At 36.8% G+C, this 22,567-nt stretch overlaps 1 protein-coding gene across 3 annotated transcripts in view; it reads right to left on the reverse strand.

Annotated features, from left to right (window-relative positions):
• The window catches only part of SPECC1L (sperm antigen with calponin homology and coiled-coil domains 1 like), a 74,084-nt gene that overhangs the window by 27,984 nt on the left and 23,533 nt on the right, over positions 1-22,567 (reverse strand). For all 3 annotated transcript variants that reach the window (XM_030025148.1, XM_030025146.1, XM_030025147.1), the window contains 7 exons: positions 20,791-22,424; positions 18,736-18,943; positions 11,771-11,844; positions 11,069-11,244; positions 9,070-9,233; positions 7,303-7,394; positions 1,100-1,190 (listed from right to left, as the gene is read on the reverse strand). In XM_030025148.1, coding sequence (XP_029881008.1) covers positions 1,100-1,190; positions 7,303-7,394; positions 9,070-9,233; positions 11,069-11,244; positions 11,771-11,844; positions 18,736-18,943; positions 20,791-22,424 — 2,439 coding nt within the window. The remainder of the gene's footprint in view (positions 1-1,099; positions 1,191-7,302; positions 7,395-9,069; positions 9,234-11,068; positions 11,245-11,770; positions 11,845-18,735; positions 18,944-20,790; positions 22,425-22,567) is intronic.

Below are 22,567 nucleotides of genomic sequence, written 5' to 3' on the forward strand. Positions count from 1 at the left end.
CGTAAACAGGAATTCTGTCTGGCACACTCTCTATTGGCATGCGGTCCTGCTCCTGCATTAATGGACTATAATGAAAACATAAAAACTATGAAAAGCATACCACTCATTTTGTGTTTAAGCTTATGTCTACCCATGAACTCTTTAACAATTAAAGAATCCAAAACTATCTTCTTGGAAAGGCATTTCGATATTCCTAAAAATATCAAAGTTTCTAAAATTAAAACTCCAGCTGTATCATACAAATAACCTCAATATGCATTCAACAAAAGCAAGAAGGAAATCTGGCACACACAGACCATTATGAAGTGCTACGAAAAAAAAACCCAACCCTTTAGAAAGCATCAGACCTCGGGAATACCAAACTGAGAGGAAATATTCAGCCTGGAGTCATATGGGGATTATCTTGAGAAACATCTACACAAAAAAAACCCTAAAGCAGGCATAAATCAGAGAGCTACACCCAACACATGATAGCCATTCATTCTCACAGGAAGAGCACATTGTGAACAGTGTTTTGAGAGACAAAACAAAGTTCACAGAACAGGGAAATATTGGGAAACAGATAAATCAACACAATTTAATTCCATTCAATTTTTCATCTGGCTCCTGAAGATTCAATACTTAATAAGTTTATATTTTGTTATTCACATGCAATGCAATGCCAACCATCATCCTTGTTTCATTTTTGGGGGAAAAAAACCCCGCAACCACACAATAAATAATGTAACCCCAGAGTTATGTATTTTTAATACCTGGAAGCCAGCTGCAAGATATGTCTCTGAAATCATCTTATCTTGATTTTGCAAGTGATCTCAGTTTATGCACACATTAAAAACTGTCAGAATAATGCCAAGTTATCAGCATGCAATCATGGTTTTGTTGAAAATTCAAAAAAGCATCTTTATGATATGTCACCATGTGTGATGAAACACAAGTAATAAAAACGTGAACGTGATATTTTCTATGATTCTATGAAAATATTTTGATAATAAAAAGTTTATAATATGATGCTGCTTTGGATGCTAAACAATATAAAATAAAATTTAAAAGTATTAATAGCGTTGCTAAAACCAGCGTTTGAATGAACTTGAATCAATACCTTGAACAGGGATTTCAGCATAGCTTGGTCTTTTGTCTGTCAGTGTAGCAAGGGGTTTTGAAGCTGAGATTGGTCCACTTATAGAATGCCTCTGAAAGGGAAAAATACTTGTGTCAAACACAATTTGAAGGTAAAAAAACAAATAACAAATTGCAGAATCAGTTTTAGAAACTCAGATATGACATTATTACTGATTTTAAAAAGCTAAAAAAAAAAAAAAGGAACCTTTACAAATACTTAGTGAAAAAGGGTGTGTCCTCTTCACCGGTTGCTTTTGCCAATCTGAATATATATACATACACTATGCATTGATATTATAACATTTACTACTTTGAACTGAAACCTGTTTCTCAAACCAATGTTGCAAATTAAGGCTGTGAATTCTCTTGCAGTTTTTCTATTAATTTTCACCTTCATTTATATTTTGTTTGTACAAAACTCTTCTGGTTAAACTTGATGTGTTTGTTTAAACTAATACAATTCCCTATAAGAATCCAAGATTTTAGTGCTTGATTTGCATTATTAACATATGTCTTTACAGCTTTGTGCCTTTTCCTGGAAAAGTAAGATAATGGTGTATTGGGTGTAGTGACACAAACTACCATTTGCTAAGAAAAAACCTACTGAAAAAACTATTTTTTTATTCAGAATGTCAACAGCTTTTGTTACCACCTACTTAACTGAGATGCTCTGTGAAAAACTGGAGAGACACATTTTACTAAGTATTTGCCAAATATGTAATAAAATACAAATATAAGTCTTGCACACAATTTAGTAACCACTGGATAGCACTGAAATAAGCATTTTAGAATCACACAAATTAAATGTACAATGCAATAATTATCCTTACAGTTACTGAAACTCATATTCAGTTGCTGAAGACCCAGGGAAGACCACCCACAATTATTTTTTTTAAATGAATCATTTCAAAGACCCTATTGCAAATTGTCGTACATGCTTTATTCACCCTGCCCTTTCCATTAGATTCCAATATTTAATCACAATCAGTCCAGTAATGTGTTTCTCCTGAAAACTTTTTCAGCTCTCCATCTGGCCCAAGATTAGATTAGAAGGTCAAATAAGCCTTATCTTCATAAGATAATAACGGTCAGATGTTCCTCACACCAAATCATGCAGGCAAGACAGACAAATCCAAAGTTGTGATTAAAAAATGTTAACAGTATATATTTTGCAGCATCCTGTAGCACAGGAAGGATTACAGGGCTACTTATTCATCATTTAGAGTCAAACTAGAGTTATGCTTTTTGTGCTAGAAATCAAATGGAGAAAAGAACTGCCAACATATAGCATGAAGAATTTCATCACTTTATATATCAAAAGTCCTCCACGTACACTACAAAGGTTATTCCTTTAAATGTGCAGATGAAAGTGACTGCAATTATGAGCCATGCAAGAAGTGCCTACAACAGCTTCCCATAAGAGCTGGTATTTCAAACTTGCATTACCTTTAAAGTTCAATTCACCCACTTAGGATTTTTATTTTTTTTTTTTAAGTAAAGGACAAGGACTGTATCAAAGTGAGAGCCATTTTGTTCCACCCCCCAATCCCCCTCCAAGGAAACAGCTACAATAAATAGTTAGATAATGAAGTTAAAAGAAAAAGATTTCATTTTGGTTAGCTTTGGGATTGTCATTACAAAGACAGGGTAGTACAGAACTTCAGCCAGGAAACAGAGGTATGTACAGAGCGGGCACAGTGCTGGATAACCATATACCTTTATCCCTTTCTCAGCTTCTGGATACCACTTAAAAGCAAACATCCTTTATGGATATTGTCAGAAAGTGGTCATATTACTCAACTGATAACTTGCTGTGTACTGGTCTTGTCTCCTTGTTATAAAACGAACTGTTTGTCTTTTTGCTCTTGTTGACGCTGCAGACAGGGCTTACTTTCACTGTTGCTAGTTCCTTATTACATATCTTACTACTACAACTACCAGTAGTAATGAAGGGACTAGTACACTGCAAATTAGAGGAAAATGAACCAAGTGATGTTTATCTAGTTCCACTTGGCATCAGCTATACAGTAGTAGTAGTGCACGAGTCTCTTGGAGAATATTTTTTCCTGAAACGTTTTACAGGTGTTAGAAACTTACCTGCTTGACTGAGCTTTTGCTGAATTTTCAGATCAGCCATTCCTCATTTCACTTACAAAACAAAACACATTTGATGTGCAAACACATATGGATCCTACCAATCCTTTTATAAGTATCTTTTTTGCTTCAACTAGAAATACATTCTAAAACTTAACACTTTAGCACTTAACTGCTAAACACCATTTGTCCTTTACACTAGTGTTCGAACTCCTCAAAACACTAAATGAAAGGATGAAAAGCTCGGAGGAATCACATGCTTTTGAGGCTATTCATGGAGGCTACTAATGGGACAGAAATTACTAAAGATGCTTTGCAATCTGTGACCTCTTCTTATTCATCTGACATTGAGGTCTAGCAGAAAAAAAACACTAGAAACTTTAAGGACTAGTTTTGATGTGATGTATGAAGAAAATTGTTCCCAGAGTTAAATAACATGTTTCTACATACTAGTATTTGTATAACGTAATTACAGTAACAGATAAAGTTAAAGATGCTAAGATCATCAACAATTACTTTCTCACAGCCATTCCTAGTTTGAAGATAAAGTTTCTGCTAGCTACCTATGACTCTCTTCAGATTTTTTTTTCTTTTTTTTTGGTAAGATGAGCAACAACTCCAGAAGAGGAACCAGCACACAGGTGAGACAAAAAAAGTAAAGAACAATCCAGACACTTTAAATTTGAGACAGAACTATGGCAGGATGAACTAATCCCTTAAACTCCAAATATTTTGCTTCTGACTCTTCATCCTTGTGTCTGTTGTTGGCTATCGAAGGAAAGATGACTTTCAACCACTATCCAGGTATCTATTCCTGATCACTTTGCACTTCAGTACATACTTCACTAGGTACTTCATGCCAATGTACCTACACATGGTAATTTCAGAACAAACACAGTTCTTCACACGTTAAGTAGTTAAGATATGGAAGTCTTTGACACAGAATTGCTTGGAGCCTGAAGGTTTATAAGCTCAAAGCAAAGCAGGATGCTCAGTGGTGACCAGTAAATCTGAAACCACATCTACTTCAGAAAGTCCTCCAGCTACGAAACAGAAAAAAAGTACTTGGGGAAAGCAGCAGATATATTGTCCTCATATTCCTCCCTAGGCATCTGCTTTGGTCCCTCTCAGTGGCATACCAAACCAGCTAAGCTTTGGGTTAACCCAGCAGGGTTGTTTTTACATTCTGAAGAGCATTCTCTTCATACCTCTCTTCCTAAATTGTTTTGCAGTATTGCTAAGCGCTACGGTAAATAACAGCTATGTTCCACTGTGGTCTTGGACCTGAAGCCAGAAAGGGGTTTGTTTGTTTGTTTGTTTTCAGTTGCAAAAATATATCCAAGAATGTATCTCCTTATACATACACATATTACCGTAAAGAAAACAAACAAAGCAAAAACAAATTCTCCAAGACTGAGGAAATTCATGACACAGTTGTCCTGGTTTTGGCTGGGATAGAGTTAATTTTATTTCTAGTAGCTGGTGCAATGTTATGTTTTGGATTTAGTAGGAGAATAATGCTGATAACACACTGATGTTTTCACTTGTTGCTAAGCAGTTTTTATACTAAGTCAAGGATTTTTCAGCTTCTCGTGCCCAGCCAGCAAGAAGGCTAGAGGGGCACAAGAAGTTGGGAGGGGACACAGCCAGGACAGCCGACCCCAACTGGCCAAAGGGGTATTCCATACCATGTGACGTCATGCCCAGTACATAAACTGGGGGGAGTTGGCTGGGGGCAGGGAGGATCACTGCTTGGGAGCTAACTGGGCATCGGTAGGTGAGTGGTGAGCAATTGCATTGTGTACCACTTGTTTTGTATATTCCAATTCTTTTATTATTGTCATTTTATTACTGTTGTTATTATCATTATTATTTTCTTCCTTTCTGATCTATTAAACTGTTCTTACCTCAACCCGAGAGTTTTACTTCTCCCCCCCAGTTCTCTCCCCCATCCCACTGGGGGCGGGGGGGGAGTGAGTGGCTGCGTGGTGCTTAGTTGCTGGCTGAGGTTAAACCACGACAACAGTCCAACACAAAAATGAAGTGATACGCATAATTCAGAGAGGGCATTTGTTGATGCATCTGTACTTGGAAAAATCTTTTTTGCAACCAACCCATCTTATCATAACGTCAAAATCATGCCAGTTTCTCAGTAGGTGCCCACGTAAATATTTCCCCTGTGATAACATTTAAAAGCAACCAAGATTAATGAAAATAAGCACTGCAACACCCATACAGAGATCAACCCTTCCACCTTTACTCAAGATCTTAAACCATGGATAACTTCTATAAGGTCAGAGCCAACAGGCCAACTCACATAGTGACTACTTGTTAGAATCTTGCTTTTCAATTGTAAGAGAGCAAAAACCACAGACAAAAAAATGTAAAAAAAATTGCATAGAACACAATAGTAGAAAACAAGGTAGTAATACGAAAACAAAGAAAAGATGATGCAAATTGGTTTTGAACCCAAACCCCTTCTCTCTTAAGCAGAAAATATTCTTTAAATGCAATTTACATAATTGAGGTCACAAAACCCAGTTGCCTTCTGGATAATTACAAATGCTTTCAAGAAAACCACCTATCTTCAAAAAGACAATAGAAGCTGTTTACATTTACACACCCTCCCCTTTGTTTTTCAGGCATTGCTTCCCATTAATGAGTATCCAGCTGTTAATGACTTGGTTCTATACCAGAAGCTGAATTCAAATTCAAGTAATTCTGGCAGATCGAGAACATCAAACAAGAGCTGTAAACCTGAGCAGGTTTGCAGTATTCTAAGAGATTACTTTGGTTCACGGTTAATTTACAGGTAAATAAAGTGAAATAAGCCTTAGGCTTCATCAAAAAGTCTTCTGTCTGCCAAAGCTCTGGTCTAGCACTTTAGAACATGAGATTAAGTCTGCCTCTTCCTACAAGAGCACAGAAATAAACAGAAATATAAAGACAGATCAATAGGAACAAAGCATCTGTCAGAGAACTTGTCACATTTAACCACTTTAGAAAACTGCTGTCAAGAGTGACTGAGTCACAGGAAGTAGCAGAAGCTCTCACAAAAACCATTTAATTCTTTCTCTTTGCTTTGAGGCTATCTATTTTTTTCATGAAATTCACTCTTAAATGAATAAAAACTGCACTAGTCTGGGCACAGGAGAACAGTCAGTCTGTTCCAGGTATTGTTCCTTGAGCACTAAAAGCCAATATGGATATAGATTCTTCAGTTCACACAGAGAGGATTTATTACCAAAACATTATGCTGACCTATAGTAAAAATGAAGTTTTGGTACTCCTGGTTAGCAACAGGAGAATTACTGATATTAAAGGAGTAAAACATATAGTACCTTCTTTGATTGTACTTTGTGAATCTGGTCCCAACCTCTTTGTCCTTAAACTTGTTTGCTTTTGCCAAAATCTCACTTCGCACAGCTAGTGAGATAATAAAGCCAGCAATGGTCCATAAAGCTGAGCATTAGAGTACTGATGATGCAATCTTAGTGTACCTACGCTCCTGTAGCAGCTGAACAAATGGACAAAGCTTCAGAGGGGACAGGACAAAACACACAGTACAATCACCAACTGGCCAAACTCTCAGTCAGTACAAAATGAACAAAGATAATAATTTCACAATTATTTCATTACTCTCTGGTCGGGTCTGATATTGAAAGCCCATGCAACATGGCATATATTTATATTGATGATTGCTGACAGATTCTGCACAGATCTCAGTCCATTGCCCGAAGGGGATTACTGCTGTTTCCGTGCCAGGCACAGGACTAAGAACTGATGAACAGCAACTCTAAAACTAAGGAATGCAGATAAAGTTTTCCTCCCATGCTTCTCAGTAGCACAGGAATAGTAATGGTTGGGAATATTTAACAAGAACTTCCAAATTATGCCAAATCTTGTATTTACAACATGGTTCTCAGTAAAAGCCTCTTTTGTTAGACTGAACATTTTAGTAATTACTTACTTGAGGCAACGTTTTATCATTATTTCCCCACAAAGTCAGCCATATTTGTGTATTACCACTTGTAGTTTCACATGCTCTTCTTTACAAAGAAGGATTAAGTGCAGTCATAAAACACCTACCTGCATAGGGGATACAGCAGCAGCTGGGGGAGTTTTCATGGGACTTGGACTCAGGGGAGTGCGAGGAATTGTGGCAGCAGCAGGGCTTGGAACTAGTAGAAACACAGAAAGGAAGCCATCATGAGGCATTGCACTGTTTTGCAGTGAAACAGGAGACTGGCTGTTATAGCGAACTCTTGCCTTGTACTTTACATTACTGGTTTTACCAGATCACGTCTTTCAGAATTTCAATTAGTAACTGACTGCAAAATCATTTAAAAGTGTGCCTACACATTTACTGCTCTGTAATTACATTCATTTTCTGTCCTGAATATATCATCTATGGTAAAAACATCAGTTTACTGGGGGTGGACAAGGCTAAGGTGCAGGGTACTATTACCCTGGCAAATGTAAATGATGGCATTAGTAGTTCTCTGATCTCCAGATAATTAAAGAGATGGTAGCAGGCACCTGGGTCTGCCAGTAAGACAAGAAAGATAACCTATATCATCTGCTTCTCCTTTCTAGTTTCCAGTCAGAAGTTCACAGGTATTAGATATTATATTCCTGAAATTTTGGGATTAAACAAATAACATGTCTAGAAAGGTACAAAACCAGACAAATACTGAATTGGTGAATCAGTCATCTGATTATTTAACAGCACGATTAGACATGAATGCTGAGGAAGAAGGCAGATATTAGCTTGAAATAAAAGATTAAAAAGAAGGGAGAGGGGATTTATCATTTCACCAAACTAACTCTGGCAAGAAAGCACCTTCATCCAGTAACAGATTAAAAAAAACCTTTTAAATTAACGCTAGGTATTAACTGTAAATACCTACGAACAAAGAGAACAAGTGTGGAAATAGAACCATTTACAGAATTGCCAAATAGTACAGAGATGCTTCTATACCTTAACAAATTTTCAGGTTATAAGCAATTAAAAGTAGATTTGCCATGCACAGTATAGTACTGTGAGTCTCCCTGGTGATATTAGTCTACTTCAGACCAAGCCTTTTTACATCAGAGACTTACAGTGACATTATTGTAAATGAAATTCAAAATCCAAAGACCTGGCAAGGGAAATATTTTAATCCATACAAGGTCTCATATGCAGTCAAAGCTAAAACCCAAATGTTTCTCATTTCAGGATAATTACTTGGATTCCCTATTCTGCTCATCTATAGAGAAGGACAACAGCACCTGTTTCCACAGTCAGAATTATAGTAAAGTCCATTGTCTCAACAGTGAGATCCCTTTCATTTTAGAAAACATTCCCTATATCTTTTAATAAGTGACACTGGCTGGACCTTATTTTTAACCTTCAGCAGCACTTTGACTATAAGAATATAAGTTATTAAAAGAAACAAACCCAGCTCTAGCTATTACATGGCTTTTAGAATGCTTAATTTGGCACATTAAGTTCACATTTTAATAGTCAGGCTGAAATCAGCTGTGCTTCCAGCTATAATTATGTGTGTAATATATGTTTATGTATTTCTAATATACAGGAGCACTGAATCAAAGCATCTAGCATATGAGTCATTGGCAATGCGACAGTAAAGAAAAAAACAAAGACAAGACAAAGAAAGGATGCTTGCACTTAACCGCAGTGAACAATCTGTTGTGCAATCTAGCTGCGGTTGGTTTGTTTCAGCCAACACTTATAGGTCATGACAGTACAATAAACCAACTTACCTTGAATTAGCTAAGCCGTTAGAAGTGTCCATGTCAACATACACAAAATCGTAACTTGGTACAGCTACTACACTGGTTGAAAATAATTACCTTGGGAGGCACTGTCAAATGACTTGATGAGTGTTTTTACAGTAGGAGTTGGCTCTGAGGAGGTGGATGATCTGCGACTCAGGCCCATTCCTTGTCTCAGAGCTGCCAAATCTCTCTCTACAGCATTCATGTAATTGTACACTCGACCACGTTCCTCTTCCTGCCTGAAATCAATATGCAGCCCAATTAAGGCATTTAAAAAACATTTTTAACATGCAAAGTCTTAAAAAAATCAACACAAATTTGAAGCCAAATTAAAATCTATGGTCCAAATTGATCATTACATTAACCTATTTTTCTTTCAGTGTAATTTAGAAATGGATTATCAACCTAAATAATCACTGTAAGTTCTTACTATCTGTCAGCAAGAGAGCTTAAGCACCAGGTGAAAAGTATCAGATCAATACTTGATTTAAGGCTTAATTCTTGCTCCCATCTCTCACACATACACATGTACACATGGATGGAGAAAATTGAGCCTTAAGGATTTCATCATTTCACATGAAAATAATCACCTCAGAGGGGAGAATTTTTTTTTCCACCTGCATAAACAGAAAACAATTTAAATGAATACTAAGGAGGTAAGAATACATTTATGGCATACATCTTTAGGCAGCATATGAATCCATTTGAAAAGAAAAATTAGATTTTTAGTACAGATTATTTATGGTGGTTATTGTATTCAGTGTCACACACAAGACAAGAATTGTTTGAAGCAACCTATTTTCCAGTCTGCAATAATTAAACATTTGACTGATTTTTGCTTCAGACACTGTTAATAGACTTTCCTACCACTTTCCCTCCAATACAGTAGCTATACCACTTTCAAGGAATCTGATTCAGTTGCCTCTTTGTTCTTTGTTTGCAGTGAATCAAATGTCAAAAGATGCTTGTGTATAGATAATAATGAATATACTGAGAGGAATCAGCAAGCCAGTTCTACCTTCAAAAGTGCAATTGTAACCTCAAAGGTTCACTTGCAAGCAGTAGTTGAACAATTACAATTCTGGTTGAAATGTATTAGTAAGAATTGTTCATATTACTTAGTTTGGTGATCTTACTTCAGATAAGATGCCTTACGCCCACCACTTATCCATCCAGGAAATTTTCCATTTTCAGTGTAACCAGTCTGCTCTTCCTACCATCAGCTTTTCCCCAAGTTCCATAGCCTGCATTATCTCATATCCTACTGGATACTGGGTTAAGTGTCATGTATCCTACAAAATGCCCATCCACATGGAAAAAAACCTGTTTCATATATACACATCACAAACATCATTACTGTCATTGTAAGCTATACATGTATTCAATACCCAGAGACAATGTAGTCAGGATTCAAATGGTGCTGTCCAAGATGTTCCTATTCTATGGATTTGAGGACTTTAATACTTCTGAAAGACATATAATTCTGTTTCTAAATAACTGTAGCACCTAATTCAAGCCACAATACATCACAGTTTGAATTCTTCTTATTAAAAATGTTTTTATACACAAAGCATCTCTAATTTTTCCCAGAAACAATTATCAGTGGAATGAAAACAGTACAAGATATATGCAGAATTAGACAAAGGTTTCTTCTCAGGTAAAAATCCAGCTGTATTTTTAACCACACCAAAAGCCTTGGCTGCTAATAAGAAGTATTAATGATGGTACAGAAAAGTCAACACAGCTTGTTCTTCGCACTGAGGGAAGTTAAATCATGTCCAGCTGTTAAATGGGAAAAACCCGCCACTTCAACCTGGTTTTGCAAAAGCGCCAAACTGAATATTCTTGGATGGATTAAGTATACAGTATAAAGACATAAATACTGTTCTTATAAGTTTACCTATTTTGGCCCCTGAAAGCCTGCATATGGCAGCTTGTTGAAATACAGATTCTCAAAGCGAGAGGATTTACAAACTTCCGGAGTCTCAATAATAGTTAAGATACTGGATTTCCAAAACTGCACACCCCCCCCCCCCCCCCAAAAGAGACAATATCCCTGTTGTCTTTTGCATACTTGCGTGACTTTATTTCCTCCAACTCTTTAGTGAGCTTCTCATTTTTCTCCTGAGCTTCATGTAATCTACGCTTCAGGTCTCCTATCTCTTCCTGGGCCTCAGACTTTATATCATTCGCTATAACCACTGCAGTCTGTAGATCAGCCTGGAACTGACGCCATTCTGCTGACTCCTCCTATAGGTAAATAAAACTTTAAATTGAAAGCAGCAGCAAGAATTTTGAAGATAAAATTAAGAGTTATCCTTATTATTCATAGTTACCCTATGCTGTTACAGGGAACAATTGACAGGAATGACAAAGGCACTCATCTCTGGCATTAGGCACAACCCAACTTACAAGTTAAACTGAAGAAGATTTGCTGGAAATAACTAGACTTCCAATGTCATTAATTTCTTTTGTAGAAACAAAGAAAATGTTCACAGTGGAGGGCAAAAAAATTTAATATTAAACTATGCATCAGAAAATATAGGAACATTTTCTCCTAAGCCCAATGCCATATCTTTGTGACACTGAGAATTTTTCAGAATTTAATTCTTTAGTGTCTGTAGATTAGTAAATATATTCCCATATGATGCCTGTCTCTCAGAAATAATTATTTTAATGGTATTACATGTAACCATATCACCTTTTCACAATTTCACATGCAGGTCTTACGACATTCCAAGTTTAAAATTTATTGAGTTCTTAGGTTTTAACCTACCCGGAGTCTCCTGTGAAGATTCTTTATCTCTCTTTCCATGTCATGCTTTTGGTCCTGCAGTTTTTTAACTGTATCTGGAAAGAAAGTCAAATTCTCTGTAAGATCTTAGTCAGGGATCTATTTACTTAAAAAAAAAGTGAAAAAAACTGCAAATGCTTTTAAAAACTTAAGAGAATACATTTTTATAACCAAAGCCATCTGGAGAAAATTAGTATGAGCAGAAATAATTTGACAGAGAGTGTCAATATCTACACACTTCTCTATGACTGGTGAGGGGAACAGCATAAGCAAACTCAATTCTTATACAAATTCCAGTCTCTTCTCTACCTTTCACAGTATAAAAATGACAAAGCAATAACAAAGAGCAAATAAACAAGGCAGGTGATTTAACATGGAATCATCCTAAAAAACATGGATGGTCTGGGGGTTTTCCCCCCTTCAAACATAAGCTGCAGCTACACGAAGCCTTTTGATTCACAATTTACTCCCTGCCACAAAGCAGCTGACATAACACTCACAGCCATGCCTTCAATGGGGATAAAATTCTACTCATGTCCTCAAGAATCTTACGTTCTTGTCTATCGAGATACTATTTGAAGTTGAAACAAGCTATATTTACAGCAAAGGGACAAACAGTCTATGAGATCATGTTATGAAAGAGATGGTTCTCTAAATCTGTCAGCAGCTATACAAAAGGGTATGCAGCTTGATCACCACAACTCCTCATGTGGCGTCTGACAGACTGGCTACTGCAATTATTATTCATTTGTTACTTTATTCAATACACAAGGACAATGTGATTGATTACTCCATTCTTATAACTAAGCAACTAATGAAGAACAACACAGCATAAATTTCTAATTAGTGTGTCACTTCACTGATCCTTGGATTCTAGCATGTTTTATTTCTATAGCATCATGTAGCTACTTCAAACCTGTAAAAATGATGGACCAACTGACTAAATGCATTTTTTTGGCTCAGGTTCATGATTCCAAGACCTGCTGGAAACAAGTATTTTTCCTGTACTTTAGCAATGCTCTTTCCACAAAAAGATTGAAGGTGCCTAATACATTTAGGCTGTTCAAAATACAAAACCTTGGCAAAAAATCTATGGAACTGCATAATAAATGTTTGAATAGTCAGAAGATAGATATATATGTTCATACAAACAGATTGATACAGTAAAGTTTTGTGGCTCTCATTTTCTAACATGAAAAAACTTTCCAGTGCTTTTATTTGCGTATCAGGTCTCAGTGAAAGCATTAAACCAGGGTTTATTCAAAGTCACTTGTTCTACCAATACTACCAACGTCCTCCCAAGTAAGCTTATACCTTCATACTCCTTGACTTTTGTGAAATGGCTTTTCTTAACAATAACAATGAGGCTATTGCAGGCTAAATGGAAAACAGTAAGCATTTAAAAAATGTTTAAATCAGATGTAACAAAGACTAAGAACAGATTTAAGCTGATTTATGCTGATGTGTACATTCAGGAGCCTCAACTATGCTCATAAGAACATTTCACTTTTTCAGCCATGGAATTCTTTTTGGTTTCTTCATCAGAAGTAATTCTTGAGTCCCAAGTACAGAGGCTTTTAATGCCACAGCTAATTTCTTTACAAGAATGACATAAACCTCAGCCGGCCTGAAAACATGATAACCTTTCAGGCTTGGAAAAGTTGAAACACTAAAATTAGACAGATTTTTCTGTATTTATCTCCTTCTTGTAAGACTGCACATTTTAAAATGCATCCAAGCTTTGAAGATAAGCCTAGCAGAGCGAGCCACTCAAATCTCATGCTACCATGATATTTAAGCAAAGGCCTCTAATTTTCAGCTTGTCTCCGTGTACACAACTTGTTTGAGCTGAAGTCAGCACTGAGATGCCAGCTTTAGGTCAAAGTTATAAAAGTCGCTCCCCCTCCCCACCTTTTTTTCCTTTAAACACATGCTAAAAAAATCCACTGCAAATTAGATAACTTTCAACAGCGACAACAAGTCAACATGCCCTAAAGAGCTTCCAGTAGAATTTTGAAACAAAGTCTAGTGGATGACCATTTTTTCTTTTGAAGGCAGTTCAAAGAAATGTGTTTTTAAAAATAAAATTTGTTCTACTACTAAAAGCAAGCTATAGTTCATCTAAAAATAACCACAAACCAGAAACTATAAATGCATCCAGAGTTAAAGCTTGTGTAATGCCATTGTTTTGAGCTTTTGTGAGATATGAAACGCACCATTAAGTTTTAGTATATTTATGCTTTGAAGTAAAACACAATGGTCTGAATATTCTGCAGTTACTATAAACAATGCAGAGCACTTTACAGCAGTTGTTGGAAACAGTCTTCTCTCCCAATCAATCGAAGAGATTTAAAAAAAAACCAAAAAACCAAAACCAAAACCCACTGAACTGAAAAGAACTACCAAATTGCAACTGAATTTGAAACGTAGTGAGAAGTTAAGACTAAGATAAGTGATTTCACCTCTTGCAGCCTAAACTCCATTCTTTGCATTGTGTCACCAATTACAGCCTGAAAATTCAAGTAGTCAAAATAGGTACACAGGCAGCAATTCTCTGTACAGCTGCCTTGTGGTATCCTTCCTTTCTGCATCCTCACAACCTCCACGATTCTTCTCTAACACACACAAGCCCTTCCCACCTGTATGTGCTGCAATTTTCAGTATGGTAAGACAAGTACTTCTCTTCTACCATTGTCCAGTCTCCTCTTTTTAAGGAGCATAGACAAGAAAGATGATTAAAAGGAAAAGTAACTATTGTTTAGGGTAAGTGAAGAACAAGGAGACCATTCTGATGAATGAACAGGATAATAAAAAATGGCAAATCAGCAAGCTGCTTGTGTTTTACTGCAGGATTCAATTATGTCTACATTTTACAAAATGGTATTGATTTAAATCACAGTTTGACAAGGTCCTGCTTTTTAAAAGGTAGAAAAATAAATTATGGGAAATGCAGACTACAAATGGTGAAGAAAAACATTATAACTAGGGCTGGAGGTGGGAGGAAGAACTAAGATATCATCTGAATTTTGTAAGACAGCCAGAGAAAAAATATCACTGTATTCTGTATTTGTAACTTTTACTAATTATAATTAGCAGTTAGAATTTATCACTACAAAATAAAAATTAGTATCAACATTCAATTGTTTAATTTCCATAGTCTCTGGGGAAAAAGGGGGGGGAAAGAAAGGAAAAAGAGACTTACAGTATTCAGATATGCATAGTAGTTTCAAAACATGACAATACCTGATAAGCAACACTAAATCACGTAATCCTGACACAGGCAAATCCACAATGGGCATTCTCGTAGTTTTTGAACTAGTTACATTGGTTTGCCTTATACTAGGATAGCATTTCAATTTTTTAGCATAGAAATGGCTATCCCAGTATAATCACATCTACACAGATTAGTGCCAGCATTACAGTTAATTTAATAATTATAGCTTCCTTATATAAGGAAGAGGCACTGGTTACAAATACACCAACGCTTAAGCAATTTGCATATTAATCTTGCTTTTGAGCTCATCGCTGTCAGACAATAGGTCTATACAGCAAGAAAGCTGAATTTTTTAAGGGTCTAACACTAGCAAAAAAGAAAAAAAGTACTAAGACGACTAACATCCAATTGACTTCCAACACTATGGTACAAAAGGCCTAAATAAGGTAACGTAAAAATTCAGTTTCACAACTGCTGTCAAGATCCTTTTCAAAATGAGATATAGCAGAATTAAAAATGAACAGTCAGCTCCATAAAAGAACTATTTATTCACTTAACATTAGATACATCAACCTTCTTGCTCACCTACCCTTGTCCAAAAAATTTACTGACTTAAATAGTTACGGACTAAGAGAACTGATATGGTTAGCACATGTACCTTGTGCTAAGTGAACACGCAACGAGTATTTTCAGGCTTCAGAAGAAACACCTGACAACTGATAAGCTAACTTACAAATCCCAATTTTCTGCAGATCGGGAGACAAAGTTATCTGGAAAAATTTCTCCACAAACTCTTATTAATTGCTTGGAAGAATAATAGGTTTCTTTTTTCCCCTGACAGCTTGGCCGCCTGACTGCTGACACTTTTTCCGAAGTCAGAAATGAAAACCAGAGGAAACACGCCATCTAGCGCAACGCCCGCCTCCCCTGCCCACTGCCAGCCTGGCCTGCCCTCTCCCAGTCCCTCACCTCCCCTCCAGTACCTGCAGGGGGTTTTTCATCTCGGCATGCTAGTGAGGATATAAAACATGCAGGCTATTTTAATATTTCTTAGAGTTTTTAGATACAATACAGAAGCACTATGCTTAAAGCTCCTCATCCCACCTGGAACGAGTTCAGCTGCCGCTGACTACAGCTCCTGCCGCATCTGGATGGACATCAGGAACATACTGTATGTTTTCAATCAGTGCAATTTACATCCTACTGTCCATATCAAAGAGATCCCATTTTTGCAGGCAGACATTAACAGCTAAAATGTGACAGTTCAATATTCAAATTACTGTGAAAATTTTTTCATTATATATATTCGTTATGTTTCTTTTTGGTGTTTGGAAAGCCCACAAGGAAGCATTCCCGAAGTACCACTGCTAGAGCACTTCACATCCCTACATTACTAGTTAGTGTTAATTAACCACGAACACTCACCACCTCATCTGTGAAGCATCTTTCTCCTAACTGTAAAGTCTGTCCTTTGTGAATTCTTTAAGTGAGAGTTTTCCATCACTTATCACTTGTCATTTACCAGTTGTCTTGCCATCACTTTCATTCATCCAGTAACTTTTCCGTTAGGCAAATTCTCTCCTTAAGGGGTGAGATAGATTTCCTCATATTTTAAAATCTAAAATAAAAGTTCACTAAAGAAAACCTTTATGGATTTTTATTATATTGGGTTATTTAGGCTGAAAAAACACCATTCTTCTAACTAGCGCTTTAAAATACCTAAACCTACACTGAATTCTTCAAATTTAAAAGCACAGGCATTAGACATTTGGCTGACAGAATACCAGAACCAACCAAAAGTCTGATCAGCACAAGATAGCTTACTACTACTAAGATGTGTTTTTCTGTCACTTTAATACAAATTATTAAAATTCTGCCTTTTATATGTTGTATGTACTACCTCCAAATCTCAGTTTTTCTGAGATGCTGTTCTTTGCTGTCACTACTTAGAGGCTACCACCAAGAAACTCCTGTATGAGGTTTAATTATGAACCCATAACGAACAGTGTTTTAAAGTGGTCAGAGAAAAATATTTTTTTCAGTTTATACCATTCTTTGGGTGCCATCCTTTCTTACCACCACTAGATGCCACTCTCCTTCCTGCCTATAAAATAGTGATTTTCTTCCCTAAAGGATCATACCAGGCCATCAGCCAGTACAGCTGAATTTTCCAAACTATTTCAAGAGCGATGAGCAACAAAGACTGTTGCAATTTTTGTTGAAAATTTCTGCCCAGCTAGAGGTTTTTCCACCTGAAATTTTACCAGTTTAAGTGAAATATCTGACAGCGGTTTTGTACCCCCAAAGCAGAAGCATCTAAAAATTAGAGCTGCCTTGTAATCAGGTATTACTAGGCAGACACTTAAATGTTTACTTGACTACGGTGCTGTTTTCTGTATGAATTTATTTCAGCTAATGGACAAAAACATGCAAGTAGAAAAGCCTTCAACCTTTTCAAGACTTTGCTACAAAATTACTTCAGGAACAAAGTCAGAGCCACTGACCATGTGCCTCAGCTCCTGCTCCCAAGTAAATGTCTGTCTTTTGGTTTTGGAACAGAAAGAGAAAAAAAAAATCACAGAATAAAAACCTAAAGCAATTTTGTAAAGAGAAACAGTGATTGTCTTTCAAGATAAAGAAGGGTTGCTTAGGGAAACCAAGCTGACAGCCACATGTCTGAAGGAACTGAGCTTCAGTTGAATAAACAATTTAGCTTGCTTAAGATACTACCTTTTCTTGATAGCAGACCAATTTAAAATTCTTTCTATTAATATTTGCCTTGCTGTTAAAAGGCACCATGCTTTGGTTTTTTTGCTATCATGTTCAGTCTTTGTTCACCATGGAAGAATACCAGATATTTGAATTTTGCAAGTAGCCCTGTGCAAATACAGCTTGCCACGGTACAGATGCCCAGGTTCTTATTTAGATGGAGACTAATTGCAGAATTCCAGCCTGTGGTAGGAATGTCTGAGTAGGTCTTGGAGATCAGAGAGGGAACTAAGGCACAGAGAGCTAGACAAGTATACAGTAAACATGAATTTCATTATAAGCCCCAAACATTTCTTGTACGGTGGCAAGAGTCAACAGATAAAGTTTTATTCTAACTTGCTTGAAGTTTTTCAGATTCATTTTTAGGTTCACAGATCAGTTTCACGACTTGAGCAAATCTACACAGAAAGATATATAATACACCCATATTGCCAAATCAGCTCTAACATTTGTAACTTTCAGGGCCTCCATTCACACATTTCTCTACTAAAACCACCTTTCTTTAGGTGGTAGAAATAATTAATTATAAACATTCCCAAGCTGTCTGGTAACTCCTAGTACCTGGGCACTCAAAAGAGAGAGCATTCTTAAAAAAAAACACCACCAAAACACTAAATCAATCATCCAGTCTCCAAAATGCCCAAGCAGCACACTACTATTAAGTCTGTAATTACATGTTCTTCTACTTTGAAAAACAACTTGAAAACAGCATTATCAGATGTGATATTTATTCTCAATTCACAGGTTTTCACTCCCACACCAACTGCTACCGGGACTGGAAAAGCAAAGCCAACTTGATTTTTTTCCCCTGAAGTATAAGGGTTCTGCAAAGCCCAGTCTGACTTGAATTCAGACATACAAAAGACAAGTGAAAATATTTTCACTATCACAGCATTCTTAAATTATCTACTTCAGCTGTTCTTAAATTATCATTTCTCTCACACGAGAAACTTGTAACACTTACTCTCCAAATCAGATATGATGAGATTGTCATGAAGCTTCACAGCACGATGCTGCTCTACTTCATCCTCCAACTCAAAGATAGTTTCTTTCATGTCACTTCTCTCAGTCTCTTTTTCATCTAATTCTGTCCGAAGTTTTTCTAGAGTCACATTGAGATCTTCAATTTGTTTCTTGGCTTCTTCTTGGAACACTCTATATTCATCTTCAACCTGAAAAAAAAATAAATGCATCTTATCATAACTAAAGTGGTTGCATTTTAAAACACACTTTTAGTTTTGTAACTACCGTACTTCTAATATATTTCTGCAACCATAAAAAAGTATGGGACAAGTCAAGTGTAAGCCTTATAAAGGTATTGTTCTAGTGCAACTATTTCCCTGAGCCAGAGTTAAACTCTTTTATTCCCAAGCTGCATATATGAGCATTCCCCAGCTACTCTAACAGCAGTATCCTGTATTCAAGTGAAGCAACAATACCATAGTACTAAGGCTGTGATTTCTGAGCAGCTGATCCAATTTAATATCTAGCTGCCACTGAAAAGGGAGGTGTGCGGGGAACTCTTTACTCTTTCTTTCCCTTGCAAAAAAAAAAAAAAAAAGCTTGCTCCACTCCGTGCATCAATTTTAGTGCTTGGTGGACCTATGAGATACGATTCATTTCCTTAATCAAGTAGCAAGATTCACATTTGTGTGTGAGATGTGTAGTGAGTTGAACTAGCTCCCAGAGGAGTCTTACAAGCTATTGAACTGAATTAAAAAAAAACACGGAAAGGAAGCGGTAGTAGACTTCTCCCTTTCAGGAGCAGCAAGGCTATTTTTTTTCTGCCTCATGAAACTGCAACGTAAGTAATAAGCTGGGATCAGAGGCACAGTAACATTAACCCAACAGCAAAAATCGGGTGTCAGATAAACAAGAGAAATTAGGTCATGGCTTAGGGTGGGTCAACACAGACAGGCACCAATTTTAATAGACAAAATGCCCTGCTTTAAATCATCTGTTTCAGTATTTTTTATTTTAATAGCACTACCCAACTTTAATTACTAAAATTATATTATTTTTTTTTTCCTCCCAAATTAAGTTGATTCTAACTGGCTGGTGATCGTGACTAACATGTTGATTTGCAACTAATATGTAGTTTAGACATTAAATTTGGCATAATTTTTTTCATCAGGAGGATATACCTTTAAATGCATACTTAAAGTTATTTAATAAATTTTATGATTCTTATATTAAATTATGGTAAACGCTTTTACTAGATAAATTAGTTATATCCGAGTCAAAATAGCTGTTCTAGAGCTAGAAATATACACTTCAATCCAAAGCCCAGTCAACACACAAGCTGCTCCTGGACGGATCATTAGTAAAAAACCTATGCGTATTTGCCATATTTAATAATAATTGTTTAAAAGCTTGTCGATTTTTTTCCATTTAAAACTAAAATATGTATTCAGTAAATTAAATTAAATTTGGTTAAATCTCTGTTTACCTCAAAATTAGTCATTTCTTGATTGGAGAAAGACGACACTTTTCTGATTCCTTTACCATCAGTTTATTCTAAGTTAACTGAACCTACTTGAATAAGCTGAAACTTCAAAATATTCTCTCAACACCTGTGAAAGGTCCTACAAGTCATCAACAGCTGGGTTATCACTTCAGCCCTTGACTCCCAGTACTTTCTCAGTGACATCCCTCTTCTACCAGTTTGGCACTAACTCCTTGAAACTCTTGCAGAAGGCATGCAATTTAAGCACAAAATTCATACAGTATCTTAAATACTGTTTAAGTTTGGCCCTTGAAATAAGTTGCGGAGTTTAAATACCAGTATTTTAAAAAAGTAACATGACAGTTACCGTGTGGCTGAATGAATCCATATAATTTTTTAAAAAGCCTCCGTCATTTTCATAACAAAAGTTAAGAGAAAGTAATCAATTCTAACACTACTGCAATCTGATTAACCTCATAATTAATCCTTTACTTCTAAAAGAACTACAGTGACCAACAGCAAGTCACGGCGTATATAGGATGTTAAAATACAACAGTTTGTTTTAAACACTACCTTAGCAATGGCATCTTGCAATCGATTGGCATCATTGCGAGTGTGTGCCAGCTCTTCTTGCAGACTACTGGCCAATGTCTCTGCTTTTTCTTTATCCAGCCTGACACTCTCCAGCAAATCTTGTATATCTGATTTATCTCCAGAGTTGTGTATAGAATACAATTCAGCCACTTTTTGCTTTTCATGCTCTAACTGAGCTTTCAGCCTGTTCATCTCAATCTGGTCACTGGCTACTGTGGCTTTGTACTCCTCTAAGGTAGATGCTATCGCCGTTTTGCTTTTCTGCTCCGACTCAATAATCCGTTCCATGTGGTGATTTCGTTCTTTTAATGCCCCTATCATTTCTTGGGCCTCCTTGTTGTCTTGTTCTGCCATCTTCAAAGTGTTGCTCAAGTGCTGCTGAACACCTAACAGCTGCTCTCGCTCAAACCGAGCATTCTCTGCAAGGTCCATATAACGTTGCTCTAACTCCATGTAGCGACCACTTTTCATATCTTCATCAATTACATACGAAATATGGTGTTCATCTAAAAGGGACCGAAAATACTCAATCTGACGGCTGAAGTGTTCCAACTTGTCACTTTGCTGGCACAAAGATTCCATGAGGATTACTTTTTCCTCTCCGAGTCTTTCATTCTCACTGTTTAGCTCTTGTGTTATTTGTTGCAAATCTGCAAGCTCTTGAAGTGTGGCTTGGAGCTCTTCAGCTGTACTGTGTTGATTCTCTTCCATCTGATGTATCCGTTCTGTCAGACAAGCTACGGACACTTCACTTGCATTGCCACTGCTTCCCTTCCTAGATCTTTCTATGCTTGGTACGCCTTCAGACTCCGAAGATGATGGAGCATCTAAGGCATCATCACTTGATGTCAGTGGCTGATAAACTTCACTGCACTCACTGTCTAAATTATCCATGGAATTACTATGTTGGTTGTCCATCAAAGTGTTTTCATCCTGACTTAACAAGTCTTCCATTGATCCAGGAGCAGAACCTTCCACTGAAGATGTCAGAGTACCACCACCATCACTGTGGTTGCCAGCTGTAATCTCTGGACTCAAAGACTGATAGCCGAAGAGTTTTTCAGAGTTGTCCAGCCTTTGTTCCAAAGAAAAGCCTAATGCATTTAGCCTGTCTTTTAACATTCGATTCTCATTCTTCAGCTGGTTGAGCTCTTCTCGGATGGCAGTGTTTTGTTCCTGTAACTGTAGCAACGTAGACTCTACATCAGTTGGCTGATGGACAACAATGGCCTCTTTTTCTTCAGATTTTTCATCACCTTCAAGTTGATCTTCGTTAAGTCCCAGCTGAGCACGCATATCCCTTAGTTCATTCCTCAGATGCAAGATTTCCACATCTTTAGTTTTTGCTAATGTCAAAAGATCATTCACCTTTGCTTCCAATGCAGCTTTGTCACTGATTTGATTGTCTGATTTGGACTTGCTCATTCGAATATCTGATTCTGGATTGGTGCGACTACGGGAGCGTTTTGCCAGTACCGTATCATTGGTCCCCTGTCCAGTCAAAGGCAGCTTTTTGCTCTGGCTTAAACGAGAACGATCACGTATTCTTTCTCTAGAAGAGCTTGACTCTTTATTTCCAGATGAAGTGCTACGCTTAGTTGTGGAACTTGTACCTGTATGTTTTTTGAAAGTTAGGAACATTAATTTAAAATACAGTATCCATAATAGAAGACTCTGTATTTTGTATCAGCACTACAGTGGCTGATTTTCTGAATGACACTGGTAAATACATTTCATAAAATACATTTAGAGTAAA

This window comes from Aquila chrysaetos, chromosome 9 (genome assembly GCF_900496995.4).
Source record: "Aquila chrysaetos chrysaetos chromosome 9, bAquChr1.4, whole genome shotgun sequence".
Taxonomy (NCBI): Eukaryota; Metazoa; Chordata; class Aves; order Accipitriformes; family Accipitridae; genus Aquila; species Aquila chrysaetos.